The following is a 25871-nucleotide window of genomic DNA, read 5'->3' as shown; positions in this document are numbered from 1 at the left end:
CATCCATCTGAAGGGGGGACCCAAGACTTCAAGCACAAATTTTTGGGAAAGCTTTGGTTAATAACTAGCATATGATATTCTAGAGCGTGATTATAGGAAAGGATAACAGGAATATGATTTTCCCTATTGTTAAAGGAGTTGTCATTTCTTGTTAGCCAAATATTCCATAGATAAAAAGGAAAGACATCACTCGAAGTCAAGTAGGTTCATATGCGTTTGTTGCTCATTTTCCTAATTCTATCGAACCATTTTTTAAGATTGAGGTCGTTAAGAGGCTCTATAATCTTGCTGAGGTTGTTAATATGCCATAACTGTAGTGCCAAGGGGCATTCTCTTAAAATATGGTCAGCGATTTTCGGCTTATTACAAATGCTATATCTAGAGTCAATGTCAATACCTATTTGGTTTAGGAATTATTTTGTCGGAAGTCTGTTATGTAAGCAAAGCCAAAGAAAAAACTTAATTTTATTAGGGTACTTCAATTTCCAAATCCATTTATAGTTGTAGTTAGCGTCAGTACCACGAAAAGTCTTTTGAAGTAAGTAATGATAAGCCATAGCTATTGAGAAATGATTCCCTGGTACGAGAAAACATCGCATCTTGTCGTTAAGGTTGTGATACATGTGGTGGTAGCGATGATTACTTCGGCTATGTTCTTGGGAAGGTTGTAACTTAAAGTATTTAGATGTCATTTCCCATGATTAATCAAAGAGTCCACAGTTTGTTCTTCATCCTTTTTGTTCAAAGCTGTATGAATTAAGTTCCTTAGAGGAACATTAAAAGAGGACCACAAATCCTTCCAAACTCAATTTTTTTTTCCATTCCTAAGTTCCCAATTTGAACAATTCAAATAGAGATGATGTTCTTCTAGGTACTGCTGTTATTTTTAGGACTGTTTTGAAGGTTATCCGGTCTTCCAAGGATGGAGTACTTTGCCAACAGTACGGAAGCCCAAAGGGAGTTTGGTTTATTTAAGATTCTCTATGCCAACTTTGCATGGAAAGCTTGATTTCTGATCTTAGCTTTGTGTATACGTAGACCTCCTATATCTTTTGGCTTGGTGATTGTATCCCAATCCACACAAGATGCATTTTTTTCTTGTTATCTTTTGATCCCTAGACAAAAGCCCTTTGAATTTTGTCTATTTGTTTGGAGATTGTTTGGGGAAGCTTAGTATATTGCATAATGTGGGTAGGGACACTGTTAAGGCATGTTTTCGCTAATGTAGTTTGCCCGATCATATTTAAGAAATTTGTCTTCCAACCCGATAGCTTCTTTCTGAGGTTGTCAATGACAAACTGAAAGTCCTGGGCACAAGATCTAGTGGAAAGAATAGGAAATTCTAAATATTTTTTGAAGTTAGTACATGTGGAGATATTAAGGATGGCAGAGATATCTTTTTTTTAAGTCGTTACCACAATTTTTGGAAAAAAGAATTTTTGATTTGTCATAGTTGATTCTTTGTCCTGACCAAGTGCAAAAATTTTGCAAAGTATTTTTAACATTAATACAACTATCCCTATCAGTTGTAGACATTAGGACTATGTCGTCAGCAAAGAACGAGTAGGATAGGTTTGGCCCAGACCTGCTAATTTTTATGGGGGCCCACATATTATTGTTGATCTCTTGGCTGATGTTATGTGCCAGAACTTCCATGCAAAGAATGAAGATATACAGGGACATGGGATCTCTCTAACGAATTTCTCTAGAAGGACTGAAAAAGTTTATTCTTGTACCATTGACTAAAATCATAATAGAGCTAGTACATGATAAGGTTTATAATATTCAAAAGAAAATTAAAATAGTGGAGAGTATGTCTGATAAAAGACCATTCTATTTTATTGAAGGCCTTTTCTAGGTCAATCAATGACATTTCCCTTATCCCCTTTCATTTTATTAAAGCTTCTGATTATTTCCTGGATGATGATTGCATTGTCAGATGCTTGTCTATTTTTAAGGAAGCTCATCTAACACGAGCCTATGATTTTGTCCATAATAGTCCATAGCCTTTTTGAAATAACTTTTGTGATGATCTTATAAGAGGTATTACAGAGGCTGATGGGGCGGTAGTTTTTGAGGCTTTGAGCATCAGGGTTATTTGAAATGAGACATATATGGGTTGAATTGATACTGGGATCAATGGTTGCGTCCTCAAACACTTTACGACAGAAAGAAAAAATAGAATTGCGTAAAATATCCCAATATTTTTAATAAAAGAAGGGGTGTAACCCATTGGGACCCAGAGCTTTAAAAGCAAGTAAAGAGAAGACGTCTTTAGTGACTTCTCTCTCGGAAGGCATTCTCCCTAATCTAACTTATCTGCCGCAGAAAGATAAATTTTTGCTACCGGGACTGCTACGCGGAAGGATTTGTGGTGATTGGATTTAAACAGATCTTGGAAGAAGGAAAGAGTATGGATTAGTAAGTCCGCTTGGTCGTGGATGCACGAATTATTGTCCAGGTTTAGCGAGACTATCCTATTCCTTGTTCTTCTAATGAGGGTTGAGGTATGGAAAAATTTTGTGTTTGCGTCCCCCTCATTCAATCAGGTTATCCTAGATTTGAGTTTTCAGTAATCTTCTTCCATCCTAAGTAAGACATTAAAATCATTAATAAGCTCCTTTTCTAGGTTTTGGAGGAACATGTTGTGGTAATAATTAGGGTATTTTTGAATCCCTGAGATCCTACGGAGCAACTTATCTTTTTTTCTAAAAATATTCCCTATGTTAGTGCAAGCCCATGCAGACGCTTCTTTTTCAAGTCTAGCTACCGCCTCAACTAATGGAGGGTCGCTTTCCCAAACCTGGGAAACTATGTTTATAAACTCTGGATGAGTCGTCCACATTTTTTCAAACTTGAACATACGCTTTCGAAGATTATGGTCATCCCGAAATAAGGTTAGAAGTAGTGGGCAGTGGTCAAAGTGAGTGTGAGGGAGGTGGATTACGCAGGCATTAGGGTACTGAACAAGCCAATCATACTAGGATCCGATCCAGTCTCTCAAGTATTAACGCATTATGATTATTAAACCTCTTATTAAGCTAAGTATATTGGCTATCTTTATACCCCATATCTATAAATTCACAGTAGTTTATCACTTGATGAAATTCAGCGGATCGAGATTTATTTATTAACTTACCACCTTTCTTTTCTGAGTTCGATAGGAGCTCGTAGAAATTACCTCCTATTAGCCACTTACCTGGGAAACTGTCCTTGATATGCTTGAGATTTTTCCATAAGTTCCTGCGTTTATGAATATATATACTAGCATATATACAACTAAAAATCCAAGTAACATCATTGTGTCTTTACCTTAATAATAACATGAATTTCCTGATCTGTGGTAGCAATCTCATCCAGTTCCAGGATAGAGTCATCCCACATAACTGCCAGGCCACCTGCATTACCAACTGTTGGTACCCCAATGATTCTATTAAAAAGAAAATCATTGAGCAGCAGTTGGTTGTCTTGCATCTTTGTTTCCAGCAAAGCGACTAGAGGCGGCTTGTGCCAATCTACTAAAGACCTAAAGTTCCTTCTAATATCCTGGCCATTCGCCCCCTACAATTCTATATTATGAGGTTCATGGATTTGTTTCTTTGTGGGGAGTTTATCAGTGTAGTTTCCCTTGAGGTATTTCTCAAGGTGGATGTTTGGTTCATCACCATTGGGTTCATGACCAGAACATAGTTCCCAACTTGTGGGTTGAAAAGTTGTTAGATATTTTGAGAGGTCTTTATTAGACTTTGGGGGAAAATAAGGATGAATTTTTAGGCGAACTTGTCGTTGAACACCACTACTTTTATATCCTTTAGTACAGTTATTTCGGTTCTTATTGCTCGCATCATCTCTAGAGCTTTCTCTATCTCTCGAATAGAGGTATTCACTAGACTTGGATAAGCATTCTAAGGAACTGCCGGTGTAGAGTATATCGGCATTGAGCCTTCCGGCAGCCTTGGGACTGGATAAAGATAGATCGAAGGGAAGGGTATTGGAGACGTATATGGGTTCATCTTGTTTGGAAATAGGGTGGTTCTTTGGCTGGCTTGATGGTGTAGGGATCGTTTTAGGTGCCTGGGAATCATTGTTATTTACAGCAGGAATATTAGTTTGGTATGTGATTTTTGGAAAAGGAACAGTATTTGTTTTAGTAAGTGAAGGTCCAGGAATATTAGAAGTGAAAGATTGAGGATATTTGGTGGGGCCATTTCCTAAATCGGTAGTAATAGATTTTAAGATTTGATTACTCTTAGTAGTATTATTTACTGGGGGTGTTCCGCTAATAGTGATATTTTGGCCTATAGCATTTTTGGTGGAGGATTTTTCCACGTTTGAGTTAATATGACGTAGCATCCGAGTGTTGGAGCCTTGAGCGACAGCTGGAGGACATGATATGTCCTTGCCCCCTACAGAGTCACTAGTTGTCAGTGTAGGCCCCTTAGTTGGGATGGGGTCATTTACTGTGGCTCTTTTTTAGGGTAAATTGGTAAAAGAAGTGCCTTTGCTTTCGAGGTTGGTAAGGGTGACACCACACCCATTCTCCATATTTTGGGAAAAGATCTGGGTAGACTTAGATTTTGAACTACTGGGGATGTTATCGTGACAAATTGTATTTTTAATCTTAAATTGAGGGTTAGTTCCTTCTTTGGACGTGTAAGAAATATGCAAATCATTATTTTTAGCAATGTACTTAGTCGTTTGAAAGTCAATGGAATTACCCGTGTTGGTGTTATTGACTCTGATAGTGTTGTCTTCAGATGGATGGTGATGATAAGTCACACCCTTTCCCTTTGGCATAGAAGTCTCTTTGAGCTGGTATCTTCATCCACGGAACATGATGCCACCTTAGATTGGCTATTATTGGTGCGTTTTTTGAATTTTACCACCAGCCAGTCCTCTTTACCGCATTCATTGTGCGTATTCTGAGTTTGTGGTGTGGTATCTACAGTATCCTCAGGAAGCGTAGTTGGGAGAATTGCACACCGATTGTGACACATCCCGTGCGTGTATCCTATCATTCCACAATTTGTGCACAGAATGTCATCCCCTTCGTAGACTATAGTATATTTTAAACTTCCAATGTATACATGAGTCTTGACCGGGACTCCCAATGGAACTTCAATACATATTCGAGCATATCGACCTCGAAGCGTTGCAGATGTACATATATACGTTTTAACTAGTTTCCCCAATTTTCTACTAATTTTTGATAGAATTGAGTGGTCATAGTATTCCGTTGGAAGTTCTGGTAAGCGTATCCATATAACTGAAACAGTTTTATGTGCTTTCGATGCTACGAAATTTGGGTGCCATCTTCTAACCGATAGAAAGGCGCCATTAATGAACCATAGGTCTTTTTGGAGGGCTATTTGCATACTATCCTCTTTGAGGAATTTAACTATGAAATAATCACTACCTAGATCAATGAGGATTGATTTTTCCATAGGTTTCCACAGCACTGAAAGTCTATTTTTGAGATGGGCGTGATTAATCTTCCTCCTCGTTAGTTTAATGATTACCGAGTATGACCATGGGTGATAGATTCGATTTTTTTCCTCCGCAGTTAGGATGATGGTGTTATCCGTTGAATTTTTAATAAGTATCATCTCATCGAGATGCACATCCACCTCCATTGATTCAGAAGTTGTTCCCGGAGATTTTGTTGAATCACTGGCAGGAACAGTTTGGGAGAATGCGTTTAGGTAGTTCATGGCTGAGTCGTTTTCTCTGGGGTGCCGATATAAAAGTAGTGGCTGAGATTTTTAGGCTTATGGTAGTTCCTTATCAGAGGGATCGATTTGGATGTGCTCCATGGTTGATGAACAGTTAGAGAGAAGGCAAACCTTCTCTCTCTAAAAGTAAAATTTTGATCAAATAAGTTGGGGGGTCTTTAATCTTGATAAAACATTTAAACTTATGCCCAAGGTTTTTAGAGTAGTCCCAATACCTTAGATTATAAAATTTGAAAGATGAAACCCAAATCTTGATCCGTTTCTTAGAATTCTTGATCTTTGGGGATGAGTTCTTGATTTGAAGAATGAAGTCCTATTCTTGAAATTTTTTTGAGAATCTTGAACTTGAAAGGCTTGAATTCTAGATTACTTGGAGGAGAAGAGTTGAATTTTGTTCTTAGGTAAAGGGGAAGGTTTTTAGGTGAGTTGATTTGAAGAAGATGGGCAAATAATGCCCATCTTTAGGTTATAATTTGTGTTTGGACGGCTGGGGATGGGGGAAAAGGACTAAACTACCCCTTTGCCTCTCTTTCCCGTGTAAATGACCATCGTGGAGTGATTCCAAGAAACAAAAATGAAACTCGCATCACGATTCCCAGAAATGGGAATGAAACTCGCGTCGCGATCTTATCACGAGAGCTCACTGCCTCACGCGAAAAATGACATAACTTTTTACTCGGGTATCGGATTTTAGTGAAATTGATATCGTTGGAAATATAATTTGATTATCTACGGTTTGGTGGGTCTTAGTATGTCAAATTATATATATACAAAATGTTATACTCGTTCAAATATGACCCTTGTAGAATCAAATTCCAAACTTTGGGTGAATCATAGGATTTTAGCTCAACTTGGCTCTAAATGATTTCTATGAACACTTTTCACCTCATAATCACTTAATAAACTAGGAGAAGGATCATGACACATGAATTTAAATATAAACCATGGGATTAGAGCTTACGCACGAAGGAATGACGGTTCGCTTTCTAGCTCGAAAAATGCAGGGTGTTACAGGTTCAATGCTAAAAAAATTTAAAAACTCATGGAAACATTATTCATAACTATCTTGACTATTTTTCATGTGATTTTGTTGTTGAATAATGTCTTCAATTATAGATGTCAAGTTCTTTATATCATACAATATAAACATACTTATAATAATTAGAGTTTTAAATTCATTTGAACTCAATATTTTCAATGAAAGTATAAATTTATGTGTAAGAAAAAATATTAAAATCACAACAAATAGTAAGTTTGAATTCGTTATTTTATTAATACAACAGATTCAATGCTAAAAATCTTAAAAGTTGAACTCATTGCAACGTTTTTCATAACTATCTTGACTATTTTTCATGTGATTTTGTTGCTCAATAATGTCTTCAAGTATAGATGCCTAAGTACTTTATACCATATAATATAAACACATAATAATTATAGCACCGAATTCATCTGAACTCAATACTTTCAACAAAAGTATAAATTTATGTGTAAGAAAAACTTCTAACTTTGCAATAAATAGTAAGTCTGAATTCGCAATTTTATAAATACATTGGGTTCTATCTAAAAATCTTCAAAATTGAACTCATGAAAACGTTATTCATAACTATCTTGACTATTTTTTCTGTGATTTTGTTGCTCAATAATGTCTTCAATTATAGATGTTAAGTTCTTTATGCCATACAATACAAACACATATAATAGTTACAACGCTGAATTCACCTGAACTCAATACTTTCAATGAAAATATAAATTTATGTGTAAGAAAGCTACAAACTTGCAATAAGTAGTAGATCTGAATTCATAATTTTAGAAACACAACACGTCCAATGCTTAAAATCTTAAAAGTTGAACTCATTGCAACGTTTTTCATAACTATCTTGACTATTTTTCCTATGATTTTGTTGCTCAATAATGTCTTCCAAGTATAGATGCCTAAGTTCTTTATACCATACAATATAAACACATATAATAATCACAGTGCTGAATTCATCTGAACTCAATACTTTCAACGAAAGTATAAATTTATGCATAAGAAAACCACTAAAAGTGCAGCAGATGGTAAGTCTGAATTTATAATTTTATAAGTACAGTAGGTTCAATGCTAAAAATCTTCAAATTTGAACTCATAGAAATATTATTCATAACTATCTTAGCTATTTTTCTTGTGAATTTTTTGCTCAATGATGTCTTCAATTATAGATGTCAAGTTATTCATACTATACAATATAAACACATACAATAATTACAGCATCAAATTCATGTGAACTCAATACTTTCAATGGAAAAATAAATTTATGTATAAGAAAAATTACTAAAATTGCAACAAATAATGAGTCTAAATTCATAATTTTATAAACAAAGCATGTTAAGTAAAAATTTCAAAATTGGACTCATAGAACGTTATTCATAACTATCTTGACTATTATCTTGTGATTTTGTTGCTCAATGATAGCTTCAATTATAGATGTCAAGTTCTTTATACCATACAATATAAATACATATAATAATTACAGCATCAAATTCATCTTAATTGAATACTTTCCGCGAAAATATAAATTTATGTACAAGAAAAATTATTAAAATTGCGATAAATAGTAAGTCTAAATTCGTAATTTTATAAATACAACAGGTTCAATGCTAAAAATCTTTAAAATTAAACTCATAGAAAAGTTATTCATAACTATCTTGACTATTTTTCTTGTGATTTTTGTTGCTCAATGATGTCTTCAATCATAGCTGTCAAGCTAACATAAGATGACCCACCTTCTTCAAATGCCCTTTTAGCCAATTCTCCCAATTGTTTTGCTTTTGTTCTTCTTATTTGTCCTTCTTTTCCTTCATCCATTAGTTTGTCTAATGCCTTCTTAACATCATCCTTCTTCACCAAAATTCCAACATTTTCCTCATCTCCCCACTTGATAGGCACCTTCACACCTAGGCTTATTCCAATGTTTAGCACTTGGACAACTAACTTCTCATTGCAAAATTGCTCAGCAAAAAGTGGCCATGTTACCATAGGTAATCCAGCTGAAATACCTGTTGAAGACATAATTAAGTAAATTATAAAATGATGTTTTCTTAAATAACTAAAAACAAAATGATAAAATGGTAAATGACAAAAGTTCTGGATATTTTATATTTCTACTCCAAGCTGTGTGATATTGGGTCACCTTGGGGGATGCATTCGCTAGTAAACTAAAGCCTCGCACTGATTTTATCGTGACGCAAATTGTATCAAATCAAAAAATTAAAAAATGAAACTAAGTGCTATCCGTTTCGTCAAGTAGGCAAAGTAGCTAGGAATATACAAACCACAATTTTTAGATTTTATTGAAACAAAACAAAAAAAAAAAAAAAAGAAGGGGGAGGGGGCTGTTTTTGTTTTGGTTCACAATATTTCAACACTCCATACCTAAAAATATCTAAAAGTAGGGCTTCACCAGACCCTAATGTGTACTCTAGTGCTTACATTTATTTACGATATGATATACTTTCTCCTTTTACCATCTCAAATTGGGATAACACAACTATAAAGAAAATAGTAATTAATAATGTAACTTTACCATTTTTCCCTCTTAATTATGTCTTGTTCTTAATTTCAATACTGATGGACGATTAATACCAAAACATCATTTATATTCTTAATAGTATACTCTTAATGGTACTTTATTTGTAATATTTTTTAAGAATGTTAATAATAAAGAATAATCAATTACTAAGGATATAATGAAAAAAAAATTGTCTTATTTTCGTAAGTAAAAAATAACAAGTAAAATAAAATATCAAATTAAAAAATTTAGGACGAATAAAATGAGACGAAGGACTACTAGAAAAGTCTTCTAGGTGGTATCACCTACACCAATTTTCAACTTCCTTACTAGATCTATCTGGATTTTGAGATCTTACACTGTATTCAAGGATGAATAAGACATAATTAAGTAAATAAATGAATAGATTAGTCATTTAAATAAGATGATTATATGTTTAGACAATAGTACTAGCACCTTCCAACGTAGAATTCCATCCACAGTGAGTCAAAATTCCGCCAATAGCCGGGTGTGAAAGTATTAGCACTTGTGGTGCCCAACCTCTAATCAAAAGCCCCCTTTCTTTATTCCTTTCCTCAAATCCATTTTCAACAATCCATTTCTCTAAATCATGTAACTTATCACCTCCTCCTAATACCCAAACAAATGGCCTATTTGATTCTTCTAAACCAAGACCAAGTTCCACCATTTGCAATACTGTCAATCTTGATAAACTCCCAAGGCTTGCATAAATAACACTTCTTGGTTCTTTACTATCTAGCCATTTCAAGCAATCTTGATTAACAATTGTACTCTTGTTACCTCTTGTAACCAAATCTTCACTATCTTTATTGCACATAGAAACAGGTCCAACACACCAAACTTTTTTCCCTTTAACCTTTCTATACTCTTTCTCATAAGTTGGCTCTAACTCCACAAAACTATTAACTATCACACCATATGATAATTCCTCAGCTAACCTGATTTGTTCTGTGACTTCTTTCAATACAGAGGAACTAACAGAACTGTTGGTTTTCGCGGAGCCTGATACCTGAGCTTTCGTTAGTTCAATCTTGTCATCCAAACCAGGAACAACAAAGTACTCCGAATCAGACGTTAAATTTTCAAGAATCTTGGAGGTGAGTATTTTGTAATTACATAAAAGAGAGAAACAACAAGTTCCATGGAAAACAATTCTTGGTATATGATTACTCTCAGCAATTTGAGTTGTCCATGGTAAGCCCATGTCTGATATTATACAACTTGGCTTAGGATTTAATGTGTCTACGAGATTTTCCACTTGTTGTTTGAGCATACTGATAGCTGCAAAGAATTTTGAAGCTAAGTCTAGTGAAGGAAGCATGTCAAGATTTTCGCAGCCTTTTGGTAAGCCTACCTCTTCACTAGGGAAATTGAGCGTGACAATTTGGATTTTTGAACCAGTTTGTGTTGCACGACTGATGGTTGAACTAAAGCGATTCGCGTTTACTGGAGTGGTGATGATAGTTGTGATAGCGCCGCGACTTGCTAGGATTTTGGCTATGTCTATCATAGGGATCATGTGGCCTGGTGCCATTAAAGGGAAGAGTATGAAATGAAGTTGTTGGACTAATTGTGTTGCCATGGCTAAAAGAAGGATGTGCTGAGAAAAATGAGTTGGGTTTTTGGGTTCTTGATTATAAGGTGTAAATGGAATATTAAGGCTGTTCAGGTAAAGATATCTATCACCAACAGATCAGAAGAAATCAGGAAGTTTGTGGTCCAGTTTGGTAGGAGTGTGATTTGGTACACCGGATAAGAAAATGGTTCCAAGATAAAATTAACTTTATCTCATATTTGACGTAAGGTACTATCTAATTTCGGGACTATTTGTAAAAATGGAGGGACTGGGATTATAATATGATAAGAAAGGAATTTTCTTGATAATACAGTAGGAGTGAGCAAATTGAACACCTTTTTCTTTTACGAAAAAATAAAATGTATAGGTCAGCTTGTAACCGATGACGGAGCGTAAATTTGTATAATTCAAAATATAAAAACGTAAATACTCAAAGAAGTCACGTAAATTCGATATTTAGTATTTTATTATACATAAGAAACAATGTTGACCTTGTATATTAATACTAGAAGTGCAAGACCCGTGTCAGTACGGGCCCAACAATAGAACATGTGGATTGTAATTTATAAGTTTTAGGATTTATCTTGGTGTAGAAAGTTTGAGCAGTAGAATATTTTCATTAGTATGATTGAGTTGAGGGGATTACAATTGAAACCTTCTTCTAATCTTCTTGTTGAATTTTGCGATCAGAAATATAAAGAAAGAAGAGGCGTAAATTTGATGAAATAGCTTAAATCAAATATCCAGCAGATTATTGATTTTCAATATCGCAAAGAATAAGAATCATGTAAACTTACCCGATAAAGAGAATACACACCTTAGATTTGCTATTGTTTTGTTTATTATTATTTTTGACACAGAAAAAGAGTGTTGTTTTTTATTAGAGAAGGAAGAGTTGAGATTTTCTTTTCTTTATTTTATTTTTAAAATAGAGAAATGTTAACTAAATTAATATTGAGGAGCTGTTAAAAGTTGAGAAAAATGGCTACACATATTTGATAGAAAATTTACTAATGTTAAGAAAGTGCGAAGTATTTGATAGTAAATTTGTGATAGATACAAGTTTTTTGTACCTAAATTTACTTTATTTATATTTAAATTAGTTTGTAAAAATATTTTAAATAATCTTTATACTTCTTTTCTTTAATTTATTTAAAATATAGTAATAAAATTTACTTATGTTTTATTCTTCTCACACTTTACTACATATATTCTATCCTCTTTAAATCTCATTATGTCATTTTACCCTCTTTACGATTGAAGCAGCTGAAGCATAAATCAGTCAATTTTTTTAAAAAATTTTGTTAATTATTGTTATTTACAGTACTTTTTATTTTATTTTCAAATAATATATGTTGCTTTATATCTTCTTCTGTCCCGTCCCAATTTATGTGGCACTAATATAATTTTGATAGTCAATCAAATATTTTATGTTGACATATCATTTTGTTATTTTTATTTTTCTAATACATAAATGACTTGTAATAAGGAGTGATAAGTAAAATCATCGTTCGAATGATAAAAATTTATTTAAAACATTAAGAGTTAATTTCTCATTTTATGTCTATTTTATTTTTCATTAAATATTATTTATTTTCTTAATACCTAGATCACTCATAATAATTAATTAAGAGTGATTGATAACGTTATTACTATAAAAATTAATATAATTTTATCATATCCAATAGTAATCATCGATAATTTACCGAAATAGTATATTAATTAAATACGGAATGCTATAATTGCATATACAAAATATGATATCATTAAACATTATTGGATAGTGGATTATATTTATCTTTCACAATAATAAATTTTACTATATATTTTTCTTTATTTCTTTTTAACGTGATACATATTGACCCAACACAGATTCTAAGAAAATATTCATTAGAAATTTATTTTATTAAAATAAATTTATTAATTTTGTACTTTAAAAACTTAAAGTTAAGTTTCAATATTAGTATTTCTATATAATGAAATAATAATTTTAAAATTTAAATTTACTAAAATAAATAAATAAATAAAAATATTAATTTTTCTATATAAAAGTCAATTAAAATAATAAAATTGATTTAATTTAAATATTTAGTTGCAATTAATTAAGATAATTTTTTATTTTGTCATGATTTATGCTGCACCGATAAAATTTTGAGAGTTGAATAGAACTTTTATCTATTTTAAAAAAAGTATTTTAACTTGTTAATTATTGTGATTTATAATAATTTTTACGTAATTATCAAATAATATACTTACTCCTTGTGTCCCAATTTATGTGGTTTCGATACAATTTTGAGAGTCAACTAAAATTTTTATATATCTTTTAAATATTTTAAGTTGTTAATTATTATGATTTGTAGTACTTTTTCTTTTATCTCAATTTATGTGGCACTGTTAAAATAATGAGAGTCAATAAAGTTTCTATATGTCTTTTAAATATTTTAAGTTATTAATTATTGTGATTTGTGGTAACAAATTAGTTTTGAACATGATAGTTGTAGACACATAATTTTGTCTCTCCGAAAAATTAGTTTTCATCTTTTTACCTATCCTATCGTGTACCCTCAATCATGTAATTATCCCCCCACAAAAATATAAAAATAATAACTCTCTAATAAATTTTATCCTATCCTAACCCCCTCTACACCTCACCTACTACCCCCACCTACCCTATACCCCACCCCTTCCCTTCACATTTAATTATCACTAAAAAGGAAACAAAAAGGGAATGGAACAAAAATAAGTAGGCCCCATAGTAAAACAAGAATTCACTCCATTTTCATTTGAACACCTCACGTGATCCCCCCCATTTTTTTCCCATTTCATAACAATCTACACTACATTCCAAAAGAGGATAACAACTTGTGGGGCCCACAGTGCAAGAAATCATAATTTTTCCTTTGCTTTTTCCATTCCACACACCTACAGAGGGACTGGACCATTTCCATATATATATATATATATATATATATATAGTCCTTACACATATACAGAAGAGAGAGCACAAAAAGTAAAGGGAAAAGGGCCCACGAATAAGGATCAAAGGAGAAGAAAAAACTTCTTCTTCTTGACCAAGGAATTCACTCACAAGAAGGAAAAAATCCTCCATCACCATACACAGGGGATATCACTCAAAAAGGGAGGACCCATTTTCTTCTTCTTAAAAAAAAAAAGGGATCCCTCTGCTATTCTCATTCTTACCAGTAACACGCACATGCACACTCTCAGAAAATACACACGCAACACTCACTGTTTCACCTCACTGAATTGGTAAACACACAAAGAGAGAGAGTTGCGAGGGAGAGATGGGAGAGAGCAGCTGAACGAGAGAGAGAGAAAAGGAGAATAGGGCGGAGAACACTATTTTGGCGACTGTTCGCTCACCAGAAGCCCCACCTCAGGTTCTGTACTGGCCAAGTTCGGCGAGATCTTTGTCGGTAGTCGATCATCATTCGTCGACTTGACCGACTAGTTTGAAATCACCAAAAATCTCATTGTTTCTTTTGACTTTCAAGTAAATCCGGCTTGAATATGTTGAAACTCACCGGAATCCTCTCTTTCTCATCGTTTTGCCGTTGTCCGAGCTTACCGAAGCTCAGGCTATACTGTTCTTTGGTTCTATTGTGTATTGGGGTTTCTGGTTTTGTCTGACTTTGTGTTTCGTCGCCATAATCGGGCTTCGGGGGATTCATCATTTTTTGTTCCTTTTTTGGGTTTAGTATTCGCGCGTCTCAACCAATTTTTGGTTTCAAATTCCTTAATATCAGAGTTGGAGTTCGTCACTGTTAAGGTTCATTTCGAGGTTTTCGAACGCGGATTCTATCCTTTCATTGAAGTATTATTGAATTTTGAAATCTTCGAATTGAGGTCCAATCCTATTTCCTCTTTCTATTAGTTCATTATTCATTATATTCGGATGCATCAAATTGCTGTTATGTCTTGCTTGATCTGTGTTGGTGGTGAATCTTTAGTTGTTTTGAATCGTGAATTAATTTGAGTGGGGTGGGGTGAGAATTAAAACTTGACATAATTGCTGAATTTTGGTTAGTTTGATTCATTGGTTGTTTGACTTGAAATGAACATTAATCGAACTTGGTAGTATCTTGATACGTCGATTGGTTTAGGCAAACATAGTTTAGAATTTGTGGCTTCGGTTAAATGTTGGAAATTCTATGGAATGTTTGAAATTTTGTTGAATAGTTTTATTTTCCCGCACTAAAAATGTATTTATTTGGCCGGGGGATGCCTCGAGGGATTTGTATTGATTTATCTGGGGAATGCCCCGAAGTATCTTGTACTTGGAGGATGTTCGCGAGGAAGGCCCGAGGCATCGGGTGAGGCATTAGAGCTTAGTTTAGGATTAGTTTAGAATAGGATTTACATTTTTGTATTTTTCTATTTTGGGACTGTATAACTCGGACTGGAGACTATATTTTGGATCCCCTTTGTTTTGTTTGTTTGTTTGTTTGATTGATTGTTTTACATGTTTTTGTGTGGTTTGTACATCGAAGTGCCAAATTAGTTGATACCCTCCACCAAGCGACCGTGGTCAAACCACGGGACCGAAGGTTACCTAACACCTTCCCCGCGGTCAACAGAATTCCTTAGTCGGAATCTCTGTTCGCAAATCAGTTTAAGAGTCAAATCATTTTAAAAAAGATCTTTCAAAGGTGACTTGGCACACCGGATTATGCCAAGTGGTGACTCTGAATAAAAATGTAAATAATTATTTTTCGAAACAACCTTCAATCTTTTGTCACCTTAATAACAAAACTCTTTCAAACTTAAAATGAATCTTTTTTTTGGAGTGTAAAAAGGGGTGTGACAGCTCTGGTGACTCTGCTGGGGATTTTTCAGAATTTAAGCTTATTTTTTTTAGTCGTATGGCTTTGTGTGGCATTATGGATGTATAAACATTGTTTGTGTTATTGTTATCACTGTTGTGCGTTTCTGTGCTCTTTGTTTACAGTTTTTCTTTATGTGTTACCGCTTTATATCTGACATTATTTGCATAACCCGAGTCAATTCTTTTTGCAATAAGTCCCGGAGTGCACGTCGTGCGCACGAACTCTAGTTGAGTCACCCTTATTTTAGGGGGGAGCAGTTGGATGTATGGAATAGGTGGAAAGCAAAGCAGCCACTATCGACTATATGCTCCCCTGAAGGGCTTTGTTAGTAAACCACAACGTAGGTCAGCCTTTAGGTCATGCTTATGTGCATCATATTGAGACCTAGTGGGGCCCACTTGGTCCTTTGTAGGAGACTCACCTTTAAAGCATCCCTACATGCTAAATGTTGCATCTCTGAGGGTAACGCGGTCATTTGACGGACTGATTTGGGAAAAAACATGGGCTAGAATTAAAGAAAGATGTCTAGGCATGGAAAAATTAAAAAAAAAAAGGAAAAATAAAAAAGGTGAATCAAAAAGAGTTTCGTAGGTTTTTTAGATTTCTTTATGACTTTTATTTTTCACAATTCAAAAATTCAAAAAGATTTTCTTACCTTTTTCACGCATTTACTCAAAAACAAACAAAAAAAAAGATTTTCCCTTTATCTCCTTTAGAATGCATTCATAATTCAAAAAAAATCCAAAAAAAAAAAGTATTGTTTTAGGAGTTTTTTTCTAATAAAAGCAAAATGCAAAAATGGTAGAAGTTCTATACATTTTATATAACGAAAATGCCAAAAAGATTTTTTTCTCTTTCATAGTTGTTGGTGTCAGTTTTGTGTGAAGCATCTAATTGAAAATCCAAAAAGATTTTATTTCTCATCGTCTGTCTATAGTTGCGTCTCTCAAGTCAAGTCTTAGTTCGTTTTAATCCTTAATTGTCCAATCTGGACGAACTACGCACCCCTGATTCTCCTCTCCCGGGAGTGAGATACGCAAGCAGCCTATTGTTGGTTTGGGGATCTTATTTCAAAAATCCAAAAAGATTTTCTTCACTCTTTATTTAGAGTAGGTGTCATATACTTCGTTAATAGAAAACTGCAAAAAGATCTTTCTTTGATAGTTTCAATTTTCATTTTCATATAAAATTCAAAATTGAAAACCCAAAAAGATTTTCTTTGGTAATCATTGGTTTCATTTCGTATAGGAATATGAAAGATCCAAAAAGATTTTCTTCACTTTTCCTTTAGGGTAGGTGTTTCATATACATCTTTAAGAGAAAACTACAAAAAAGATTTTCCTTAATAGGTTCAAGTTTCATTTTCGTATGAAATGCAAAAAAAATAAAAAGATCTTTCTTTGGTAATCTTAGATTTCATTTTGTATAGGGATGTTAAAATTGAAAAAAATTCAAAAAGATTTTCGTCAATTCTTTTGACAAATTGTTATTTTCTTTTCTTCTTAAAGTTTCAAGGAATAGAAAAAAGAGTTTAATTGGCCATTTTGGCAAGACTTCACGAACTACGCACACCTGATTCTCCTCTTTCGGGGTGAGATATGCAGGCGCCCTTCTCGGGTTCGGTGATCTTATAAAAAAAAGGAAAAAAGAGTTTTGAAAAAGTGTTGAACTCTAACGCATTTGCTATCTCTTGTTCAGTTTGTTTATGATGGTTGGTTTGTGGAATTCTGGCTGGTCCTCCACATCACACCAACTCCAAAAGGTTAGTTGTGTCCAACAAGGATATAGCGAGTGACATCATGGATCAATCAAAGAGTCAAGAAATTGAGAGTTTAAAGGAAGAGAATTGGAGACTAAGACAATAAGTAATGGAAATGTATCGAGCCTGGGCTAGTGGGCTGCCTCCCCCTCCGTTCCCCACTTTTGACCTTGCAAATACCTTGAGTCTTCCACCAAAATTGCAAAGTCAGTTTCTTGATGTTGTTGATGCATCACAACATGTCGCAGAATCCATTTCATGTCAAATGTACCCCAATACTTTCGCCACTCATTCTTTAGCTCCTCAGTATAAGCCTACCACGTTCATAGCACCACATACCGTCTGTGCCTTTGTTGTTTAACCTTCTAGTGAGGCTTCCACTTTGGATATCAAATCAATGGTTGTGCCACCCCAATCTGCTAGTGGACCCATATTCAAGGCTCTTGATAATCATTTCTATACTCTTGAGCCTACAATTAAGTTAAGTGGACTGCCAAAATTTCTTACCAAAAAGCCTAGCATACTAGAAAAGCCAGAGGAAATTGTGGGGAAGGTGAAAAATATAGAAAATGACATGGAAAATTTCCTGGGACTTGTGGGTAAAGAAGATGTTTCATATAAAGACTGGCGTATGTCTTCAGAGGTCAACTTTCTTCAAAGCTTTGAAATATCAAAATTTGAGGAACATGATGGACAGAAGGATTCTGAGAAACATTTGGAACGATATTGCAATCAATCCAGGGAAACTGAAAGAAAGAAAAAGGAAAACACACCTATTGTCGCGTCAGGGCAAAAACAGAGTTTGAGAGGCCCAACTCATCAATGTTGTCAGCCTCAGTCCCGATCTTACATATCAAATCCATAGACTCACCTACAATAAGGTTCCTCTTTTTAAAATCCAAGATATTTTATTCCATGTCCTCAGTATCCTTTGAACAATGCACAGTCGTATGCTGGTCTGTCTTTCTATCCACAATGGTATGCACCGGTACCTCAACATCGTCCTCAGCCCCTACAAATTTACCAAGGAACCTCTAAATCCAAGTTTTATTCGAGGTCAGAGTTCACAAAGAGGGGGAAGGAAAAGGATAATTTTACTCCCATTGGGGAATCCTATGCCAGTTTGTTCCAGAGATTGAGACAGAGGGGATTAATTACTCCTCTCCTTGGGTGTACTCCTAACCCTTATTCAAGAAAGTTTGACCCTAGTGTACAGTGTGCATATCATTCTGATGTTCAGGGTCATAGTACTGAAGATTGTCGTACTTTGAAAAGAGAAATAGAAAAGATGATTCAGGAAAAAATGATTGTAGTGAAAAATATTGATACCTCGAGCGTCACACAGAATACTATACCAACACATGGCGATACACAATACGTGGGAAGCAACGAGTTAAACATGAAGATCCAGAACTTATTTGTGGAGGGAAAGGTGTTTGATGGTGATGAAAGCTTTAGTCATGATATGCAAATCAGTGGCTAAGTTGTCAGACTGAGAGATTGAGAAGTCACCCCTCTCCCTACTTGGAAGGGTTCTGGTAGTTTATTTTGTTTTCTTTTCTATTCTCCAAATTACTTCAAGGTTATAATTCGGGATCTATCTTGTTATGTCCCAGTGTCATTTATGTTCAAACCATTCTATATTATATTTCAACTAAATAAAGTGTCCCTTTTACTTTGTGTTTTAAATATGTGTTTGTTTTCTTTCCACATTACGTTTTATGTTGACTTTAGCGATATGACATGCTAAGGAAATTTTTATCTAGATCTTAAAATCCAGTTTAAGCATGAACATTGAATCAGAGGGTTAAAGTTAGAAAAAGATAGTATATGAGAAAATAGATAGAGTGCTGAGACATTTGGTGATAGGTTAAGGCAATTATTTTGAGAATCACAAGAACAACTTAGTTATCGATCGAAAGGAAGGTCCTAATTAGATCAAATAGTGGGCGTGTGATCCCTATAACAAGAGAAACAAGAAGATATGCAGCTCTAGAAAAGCATAATAAATCTTTCAATGTGAGGGATGTATAACAAATATGGAGTTGTATGTTTGACAAGTATATAAAAAGAGGTGAAACACATGTTCGGGACAAGTTAGTGTTGTAAAACATGTCATAAGTGATGTTGATCGTGTACTTTCACATTGCATGCTATGTACTAGTATTTTCAAGGATTGACATGATGAAGACATTTTATTCTTCTATCCAAACATTATGTCATCCTTTGTTTACCCCATTTGAGCCTTAGTGTTATTTTATTTCATACCCTTCTTTTGGAATCAAGATAGAGTCAACAAAGCTTAAAAAAAGTGTCGAGCAAAAATAGTGTTAGAAAAAAAGAGAAAAATGTGTCCAAAAAGAAATAAAAGAGAAGAATATCAAGAAAAATAGAGTTAGAAAAAAAAAAAGAAAGGGTCAATAAAAGAAACATAGAAAAAAATTAGATTCAAACAAAACAAGCTTCCAGAACTACGCGTGACCTGATTCTCCTCTTTCGGGGGTGAGATACGTAGGCTGCCCTACCTGAGGCTCGGTCCAACCAAATAAACAATTTAGCATCACCCAGTCAAAAGAAACTGGGGCATGAGTTAATCCTCACTTTTTGAGTTGATTCCAAAAGTTGTAAGTCCCACTCCACTTCAAGTGTTGTTTAGGCCTCATGCCATCCTTTCTTTCTAACACTATCCAAAAGCCAAGTTACAACCAAAGAAATACCTTCAGATTAATCTTTGAGAATGATAAGGCTAAACATGCAATGGATGTGATGACGCATTTTGGGACTGCTTGTCTTCCTCAGCACAAGGAATCAGGAGAGAAATGAAAATGAGAGAGTCTTATCGGTGAAAACCCTTATGAGCATCATAAGATGATAGTAAGCTGAGAGAAATAAAAATGAAAGAGTCTGATTGATGAAAACCCTCATGGGCACCGTAAAATGATTGTGAGTTGGGAAAAATAATAATAAAAGAGTCATTGGTGAAAACCCCTTACAGACACCATAAGGAAATGGTGAGCTGAGAAAAACAAAATGAGAGAAGTTTGATAACGAAAACCCTTCAAGGTGCCACTAGTCGGGTGAGGTCTTAAAAATAAATTGACCCAAGGAAGCAACTTAGTTTTAAGGACATTAACTCAACAACAATTTGTGAGCGTTTTGGATGGAAAGATCAGACAGTTTAATCCGAAATGCATGGCATAATCATTAGAGTTGACTGTCATTTTTAGATAATTTTTCATTTCTTCAAATGGGGACATTCACTGTCTTTTATTTCTTCTTTTTATATTCATTTTATTTTTCTTGAGTCAGTTATCCCAAATAAGAACTATTGTCATTTTTCTCTTGTCTTTGAGTCAAATCCATGTCAAAAAAAGTGAGAAAAGATTTCAAAACTGGCTGCCAGCTTCTTCAATTGCAGAAAGCAAAACAAAAGGCCAGCATATGAAAGGGATATGATTGTGAGCTGAAATAAGGCATGCAAAAGTTTGTCAACAAATGAGTCTGAAAACTCATGGAAATATCAAGGTTTAAAGGGTCTATCTAAGAAGCATGGCAGAGCAGAAATAATGTGTTTACTTCAGAGTCACTCTTAATAATCTGAGTTTGGATCAATGACATGACAAAACAGGGGCAAGTGCCAGCAATCTGAAACAAAATGAAGGGAATGAACACTGAGCAGTTATCGGGACAGCCAAGTGCCGCAAGCCACCACTAAGTTTTTAACTGACAAATTTTCTTTGTTGAAACAGGGGCAAATTTGCTTCACTTAATTCAGCTACCACTGGAAATGCACATCCGTGGGGACTTTACTTTCTATTCAGGACCCTCCTGAAAAATGAGATTTTTCTTTCTGTTCAGGACCCTCCTAAAAAAATGGGAATTTAATTTATGTTCAGGACCCTCCTGGAAAATAAGAATTTACTTTCAACTCAGGACCCTCCTGAAAAATGGAAATTTACTTTATGTTCAGGACCCTCCTGAAAAATAGGAATTTACTTTATGTTCAGGACCCTCCTGGAAAATGAGAATTTACTTTTAACTCAGGACCCTCCTGAAAAATGGAAATTTACTTTATGTTCAGGACCCTCCTGGAAAATGAGAATTTACTTTCAATTCAGGCCCCTCCTGGAAAATGAGAATTTACTTTATGTTCAGGACCCTCCTAGAAAAATGAAAATTTACTTTTAATTCAGGACCCTCCTGAAAAATGGGATTTTTCTTTCAACTCAGGACCCTCCTAGAAAATGAGAATTTACTTTATGTTCAGGACCCTCCTGAAAAATGAGAATTTACTTTATGTTCAGGATCCTCCTGGAAAATGGGAATTTACTTTTATGTTCAGGACTCTCCTGAAAAATGAGAATTTACTTTATGTTCAGGACTCTCCTGAAAAATGGAAATTTACTTTCAACTCAGGACCCTTCTGGAAAATGAGAATTTACTTTATGTTCAAGGCCCTCCTGGAAAATGGGAATTTAGTTTATGTACAGGACCCTCCTGGAAAATGGAAATTTACTTTATGTTCAGGACCCTCTTAGAAAATGAGAATTTACTTTCAATTCAGGACCCTCCTGGAAAATGAGAATTTACTTTATGTTCAGGACCCTCCTGGAAAAATAAGAATTTACTTTTAATTCAGGACCCTCCTGAAAAATGGGAATTTACTTTCAATTCAGGACCCTCCTAGAAAATGAAAATTTACTTTATGTTCAGGACCCTCCTGAAAAATGGGAATTTAATTTATGTTCAGGACCCTCCTGGAAAATGGGAATTTAATTTCAAGTCAGGAACCTCCTGAAAAATGGAAATTTACTTTCAATTCAGGACCCTCCTGAAAAATGAGAATTTACTTTATGTTCAGGACCCTTCTGAGAAATGAGATTTTACTTTCTGTTCAGGACCCTCCTGAAAAATAGAATTTTACTTTCTATTCAGGATCCTCCTGAAAAATGAGATTTTACTTTCTGTTCAGGACCCTCCTGAAAAATGAGATTTTACTTTATGTTCAGGACCCTTCTGAAATGAGAGTTTACTTTATGTTCAGGACCTTCCTGGAAAATGGGATTTACTTTATGTTCAGGACCCTCCTGAAAAATGGGACATTACTTTCAGAAAAATGAAACCTCTTTATAATAATCTTTATTTGGAATAATTTTCTTTTTAGTTTTGATGTGATTTTAGGAGTCCGCCAGAAGAATAGGGTAAAGAAATTGAAAGATAAGCAATGAGGTGAAACATTTGAAAGCTAAACAACAAGTTGATGAAATTGCAAGTCAGGAGCTCGCCTGAAGAATAGGGTGAGGAAATTACAAGTCAGGAGCCCGCCCGAGGCACAGAGTGATGAAATGGCAAGTCAGGAGCCCGCCCGAAGCACAGGGTGAATAAATGAAAAGTTAAGCAACAAGGTGAAACTATTGAAAACCAGGCAACAAGTGATGAAATTGCAAATCAGGAGCCTGCCTGAAGAATAGGGTGATGAAACTTAAGTCAAGAGTCTAACAGAAGCTGTATAGATAGGATTTTTGTAATTTCATTTATGTTTTAACTTGTAATTTTCATTTTAATGTAATGATAGAGCCGTGGACCGGAACCTCGATGGAGCCTCACTCGACTTTCCAACTCGGTATAGCCTTTCTCCTTCCTTTGAAAGTACCTGTGATGGATTTTTTTCATAACTTGGGTAGGTAGGATGCCCTAAGTCAAGACCTGGTTTCGCTCCTTTCTTTTCCTCCGTGCTTTTGAATAAAGATTGGGACAAAATTCCATCTCGTTGTCTACTTCTTTGTCTGAAAATATTGAGTGTTTACATTCAAAGGGGGCATGATGTAGACACATAATTTTGTCCCTCCGAAAGATTAGTTTTCACCTTTTTACCTATCCTACCGTGTACCCTCAACCATGTAATTATTCCTCCCACAAAAATACAAAAATAATAACTCCCTAACAAATTTTATCCTATCCTAACCCCCTCTACACCTCACCTACTACCCCCACCTACCCTATACCCCACCCCTTTCCTTCACATTTAATTATCACTAACAGAAAAAAGAGAACAAAAAAGGAATGGAACAAAAATAGGTGGGCCCCAGAGTAAAACAAGAACTCAATCCATTTTCATTTGAACACCTCACGTGATCCCTTCATTTTTTTCCATTTCATAATCATCTACACTATATTCCAAAAGAGGATAACAACTTGTGGGGCCCACAATGCAAGGAATCACAATTATTCCTTTGTTTTTTCCATTCCACACACCTACTGAGGGACTAGACCACTTTCATATATATATATATAGTCCTTACACATATACAGAAGAGAGAGAGCACAAAAAGTAAAGGAAAAGGGGCCCACGAATAAGGATCAAAAGAGAAGAAAAAAACTCTTCATCTTGACCAAAGAATTCACTCACAAGAAGGAAAAAATCCTCCATCGTCATACACAGGGTATATCACTCAAAAAGGGAGGACCCATCTTTTTTCTATTAAAAAAATGGACCCCTCTGTTATTCTCATTCTCACCAGTAACATGCACACGCACACTCTCAAAAAACACACACGCGACACTCACTTCTGAATTGGTAAACACACAGAGAGAGAGCTACAAAGGAGAGAGATGGGAGAGAGCAGTTGAACGAGAGAGAGAAAAGAGCAGAATAGGCCGGAGAACACTGTTCTGGCGAATGTTCACTCACCGAAGCCCCATCTCAGGCTCTGTACAGGCCAAGTTCTGTGAGATCTTTGTCGGTAGTCGATCATCATTCGTCGACTTGACCGACCAGTTTGAAATCACCAAAAATCTCATCGTTTCTTTTGATTTTCAAGTAAATCCAGCTTGAATACGTTGAAATTCACCAGAATCCTCCCTTTCTCATCGTTTTACTGCTGTCCAAGCTTACCGAAGCTCAGGCTACATTGTTCTTTGGTTCTGTTGTATATTGGGGTTTCTGGGTTCGTCTGACTTTGTGTTTCGTTGCCAGAATCAAGCTTCGGGGGATTCATCAGTTTTTGTTCCTATTTTGGGGTTTAGTATTTCGCGCGTCTCAACCAGTTTTTGGTTTTGAATTCTTCAATATCGGAGTTGGAGTTCGTCACTGTTGAGGTTCGGTTCGAGGTTTTCAGGTACGGATTCTATCCTTTTATTGAAGTATTATTGAATTTCGAAATCTTCGAATTGAGGTCCAATCCTATTTCCTCTTTCTGTTAGTTCATTATTCATTATATTCGGATGCATCAAATTACGTGTTATGTCTTGCTTGGTCTGTGTTGGTGGTGAATCTTTAGTTGTTTTGAATCGTGAATTAATTTGGGCGGGGGGGGGGGGGGGGGGGGGGTAAGAATTGAAAACTTGACATAATTGTTGAATTTTGGTTAGTTTGATTCATTGGTTGTTTGACTTGAAATGAACGTTAATAGAACTTGGTAGTATCTTGATACGTCGATTGGTTTAGGCAAACATAATTTGGGTAGGCAAAGTTTAGAATTTGTGGCTTCGGTTGAATGTTGGAAATTATGTGGAATGTTTGAAATTTTGTTGAATAGTTTTATTTTCCCGTACTAAAAATATATTCATTTGGCCGGGGGACGCCTCGAGGGATTTGTATTGATTTATTCGGGAAATGCCCCAAAGTATCTTGTACTTGGAGGACGTTCGCGAGGAAGGCCCGAGGCATCGGGTGAGGCATTGGAGCTTAATTTAGGATTAGTTTAGAATAGGATTTACATTTCCGTATTTTTCTATTTGAGGACTGTATAACTCAAACTGGACACTATATTTTGGATCCCTTTTGTTTTGTTTTTTTGATTGTTTTACATGTTTTTGTATGGTTTGTACATCGTAATGCCAAATTAGCCGATACCCTTCATCAAGCGACGGTGGTCAAACCACGGGACCGAAGGGTGCCTAACACCTTCCCCGCGGTCAACAGAATTCCTTAGTCGGAATCTTTATTCGCAAATCAGTTTAAAGAGTCAAATTGTTTTGAAAAGGATCTTTCAAATGTGACTTGGCACACCGAATTATGCCAAGCGACGACTCTGAATAAAAATGTAAATAATCCTTTTTCGAAATAACCTTCAATCTTTTGTCACCTTAATAACAAAACCCTTTCAAACTTAAAACAAATCTTTTTTTGGAGTGTAAAAAGTGGTGTGACAATAGCCAATTAAATAAATTAAAAAAACTTACTTTCAATATGTAGTTATATTTAATTAATATAAATTAATAGAATATATTAAATATTTAAACTATTATGATGAAACAATGGAATAATTATATATTGGGGTATGATATGTAATCAGGTGAGAGTAGAGGAGTTTTTTAGTAATTGCATAAGAGGTGGTTGAAACTATCTCTTCTATATAATAGAAATTTAAATATTTTAAATTATTA

General features: G+C 34.9%; 2 protein-coding genes across 2 annotated transcripts; both read right to left on the bottom strand.

Moving 5' to 3' along the window:
• Positions 1-17: 17 nt before the first annotated feature.
• Positions 18-6296, bottom strand: LOC124887636. The gene is made up of 2 exons (XM_047397241.1): positions 4719-6296; positions 18-3430 (listed from the first exon to the last, which is right to left on the bottom strand). The coding sequence occupies exon 1, from the start codon at positions 5709-5711 to the stop codon at positions 4776-4778; it is 936 nt and encodes a 311-aa protein (XP_047253197.1). The 5' UTR covers positions 5712-6296; the 3' UTR covers positions 18-3430; positions 4719-4775.
• A 1946-nt stretch (positions 6297-8242) lies between these two features.
• LOC107843594 (UDP-glycosyltransferase 73C25) lies at positions 8243-11472 on the bottom strand. Its single transcript, XM_016687920.2, has 2 exons — positions 9737-11472; positions 8243-8768 (listed from the first exon to the last, which is right to left on the bottom strand). Exons 1-2 carry the CDS (start codon positions 10881-10883, stop codon positions 8422-8424), a joined length of 1494 nt encoding a protein of 497 aa, XP_016543406.1. The 5' UTR covers positions 10884-11472; the 3' UTR covers positions 8243-8421.
• Positions 11473-25871: the final 14399 nt, after the last annotated feature.

This window comes from Capsicum annuum, chromosome 10 (genome assembly GCF_002878395.1).
Source record: "Capsicum annuum cultivar UCD-10X-F1 chromosome 10, UCD10Xv1.1, whole genome shotgun sequence".
In the NCBI taxonomy this organism is placed as follows: Eukaryota; Viridiplantae; Streptophyta; class Magnoliopsida; order Solanales; family Solanaceae; genus Capsicum; species Capsicum annuum.
The sequence above is the reverse complement of the archived record's forward strand: the minus strand, read 5'-3'. Positions and strand labels throughout refer to the sequence as shown.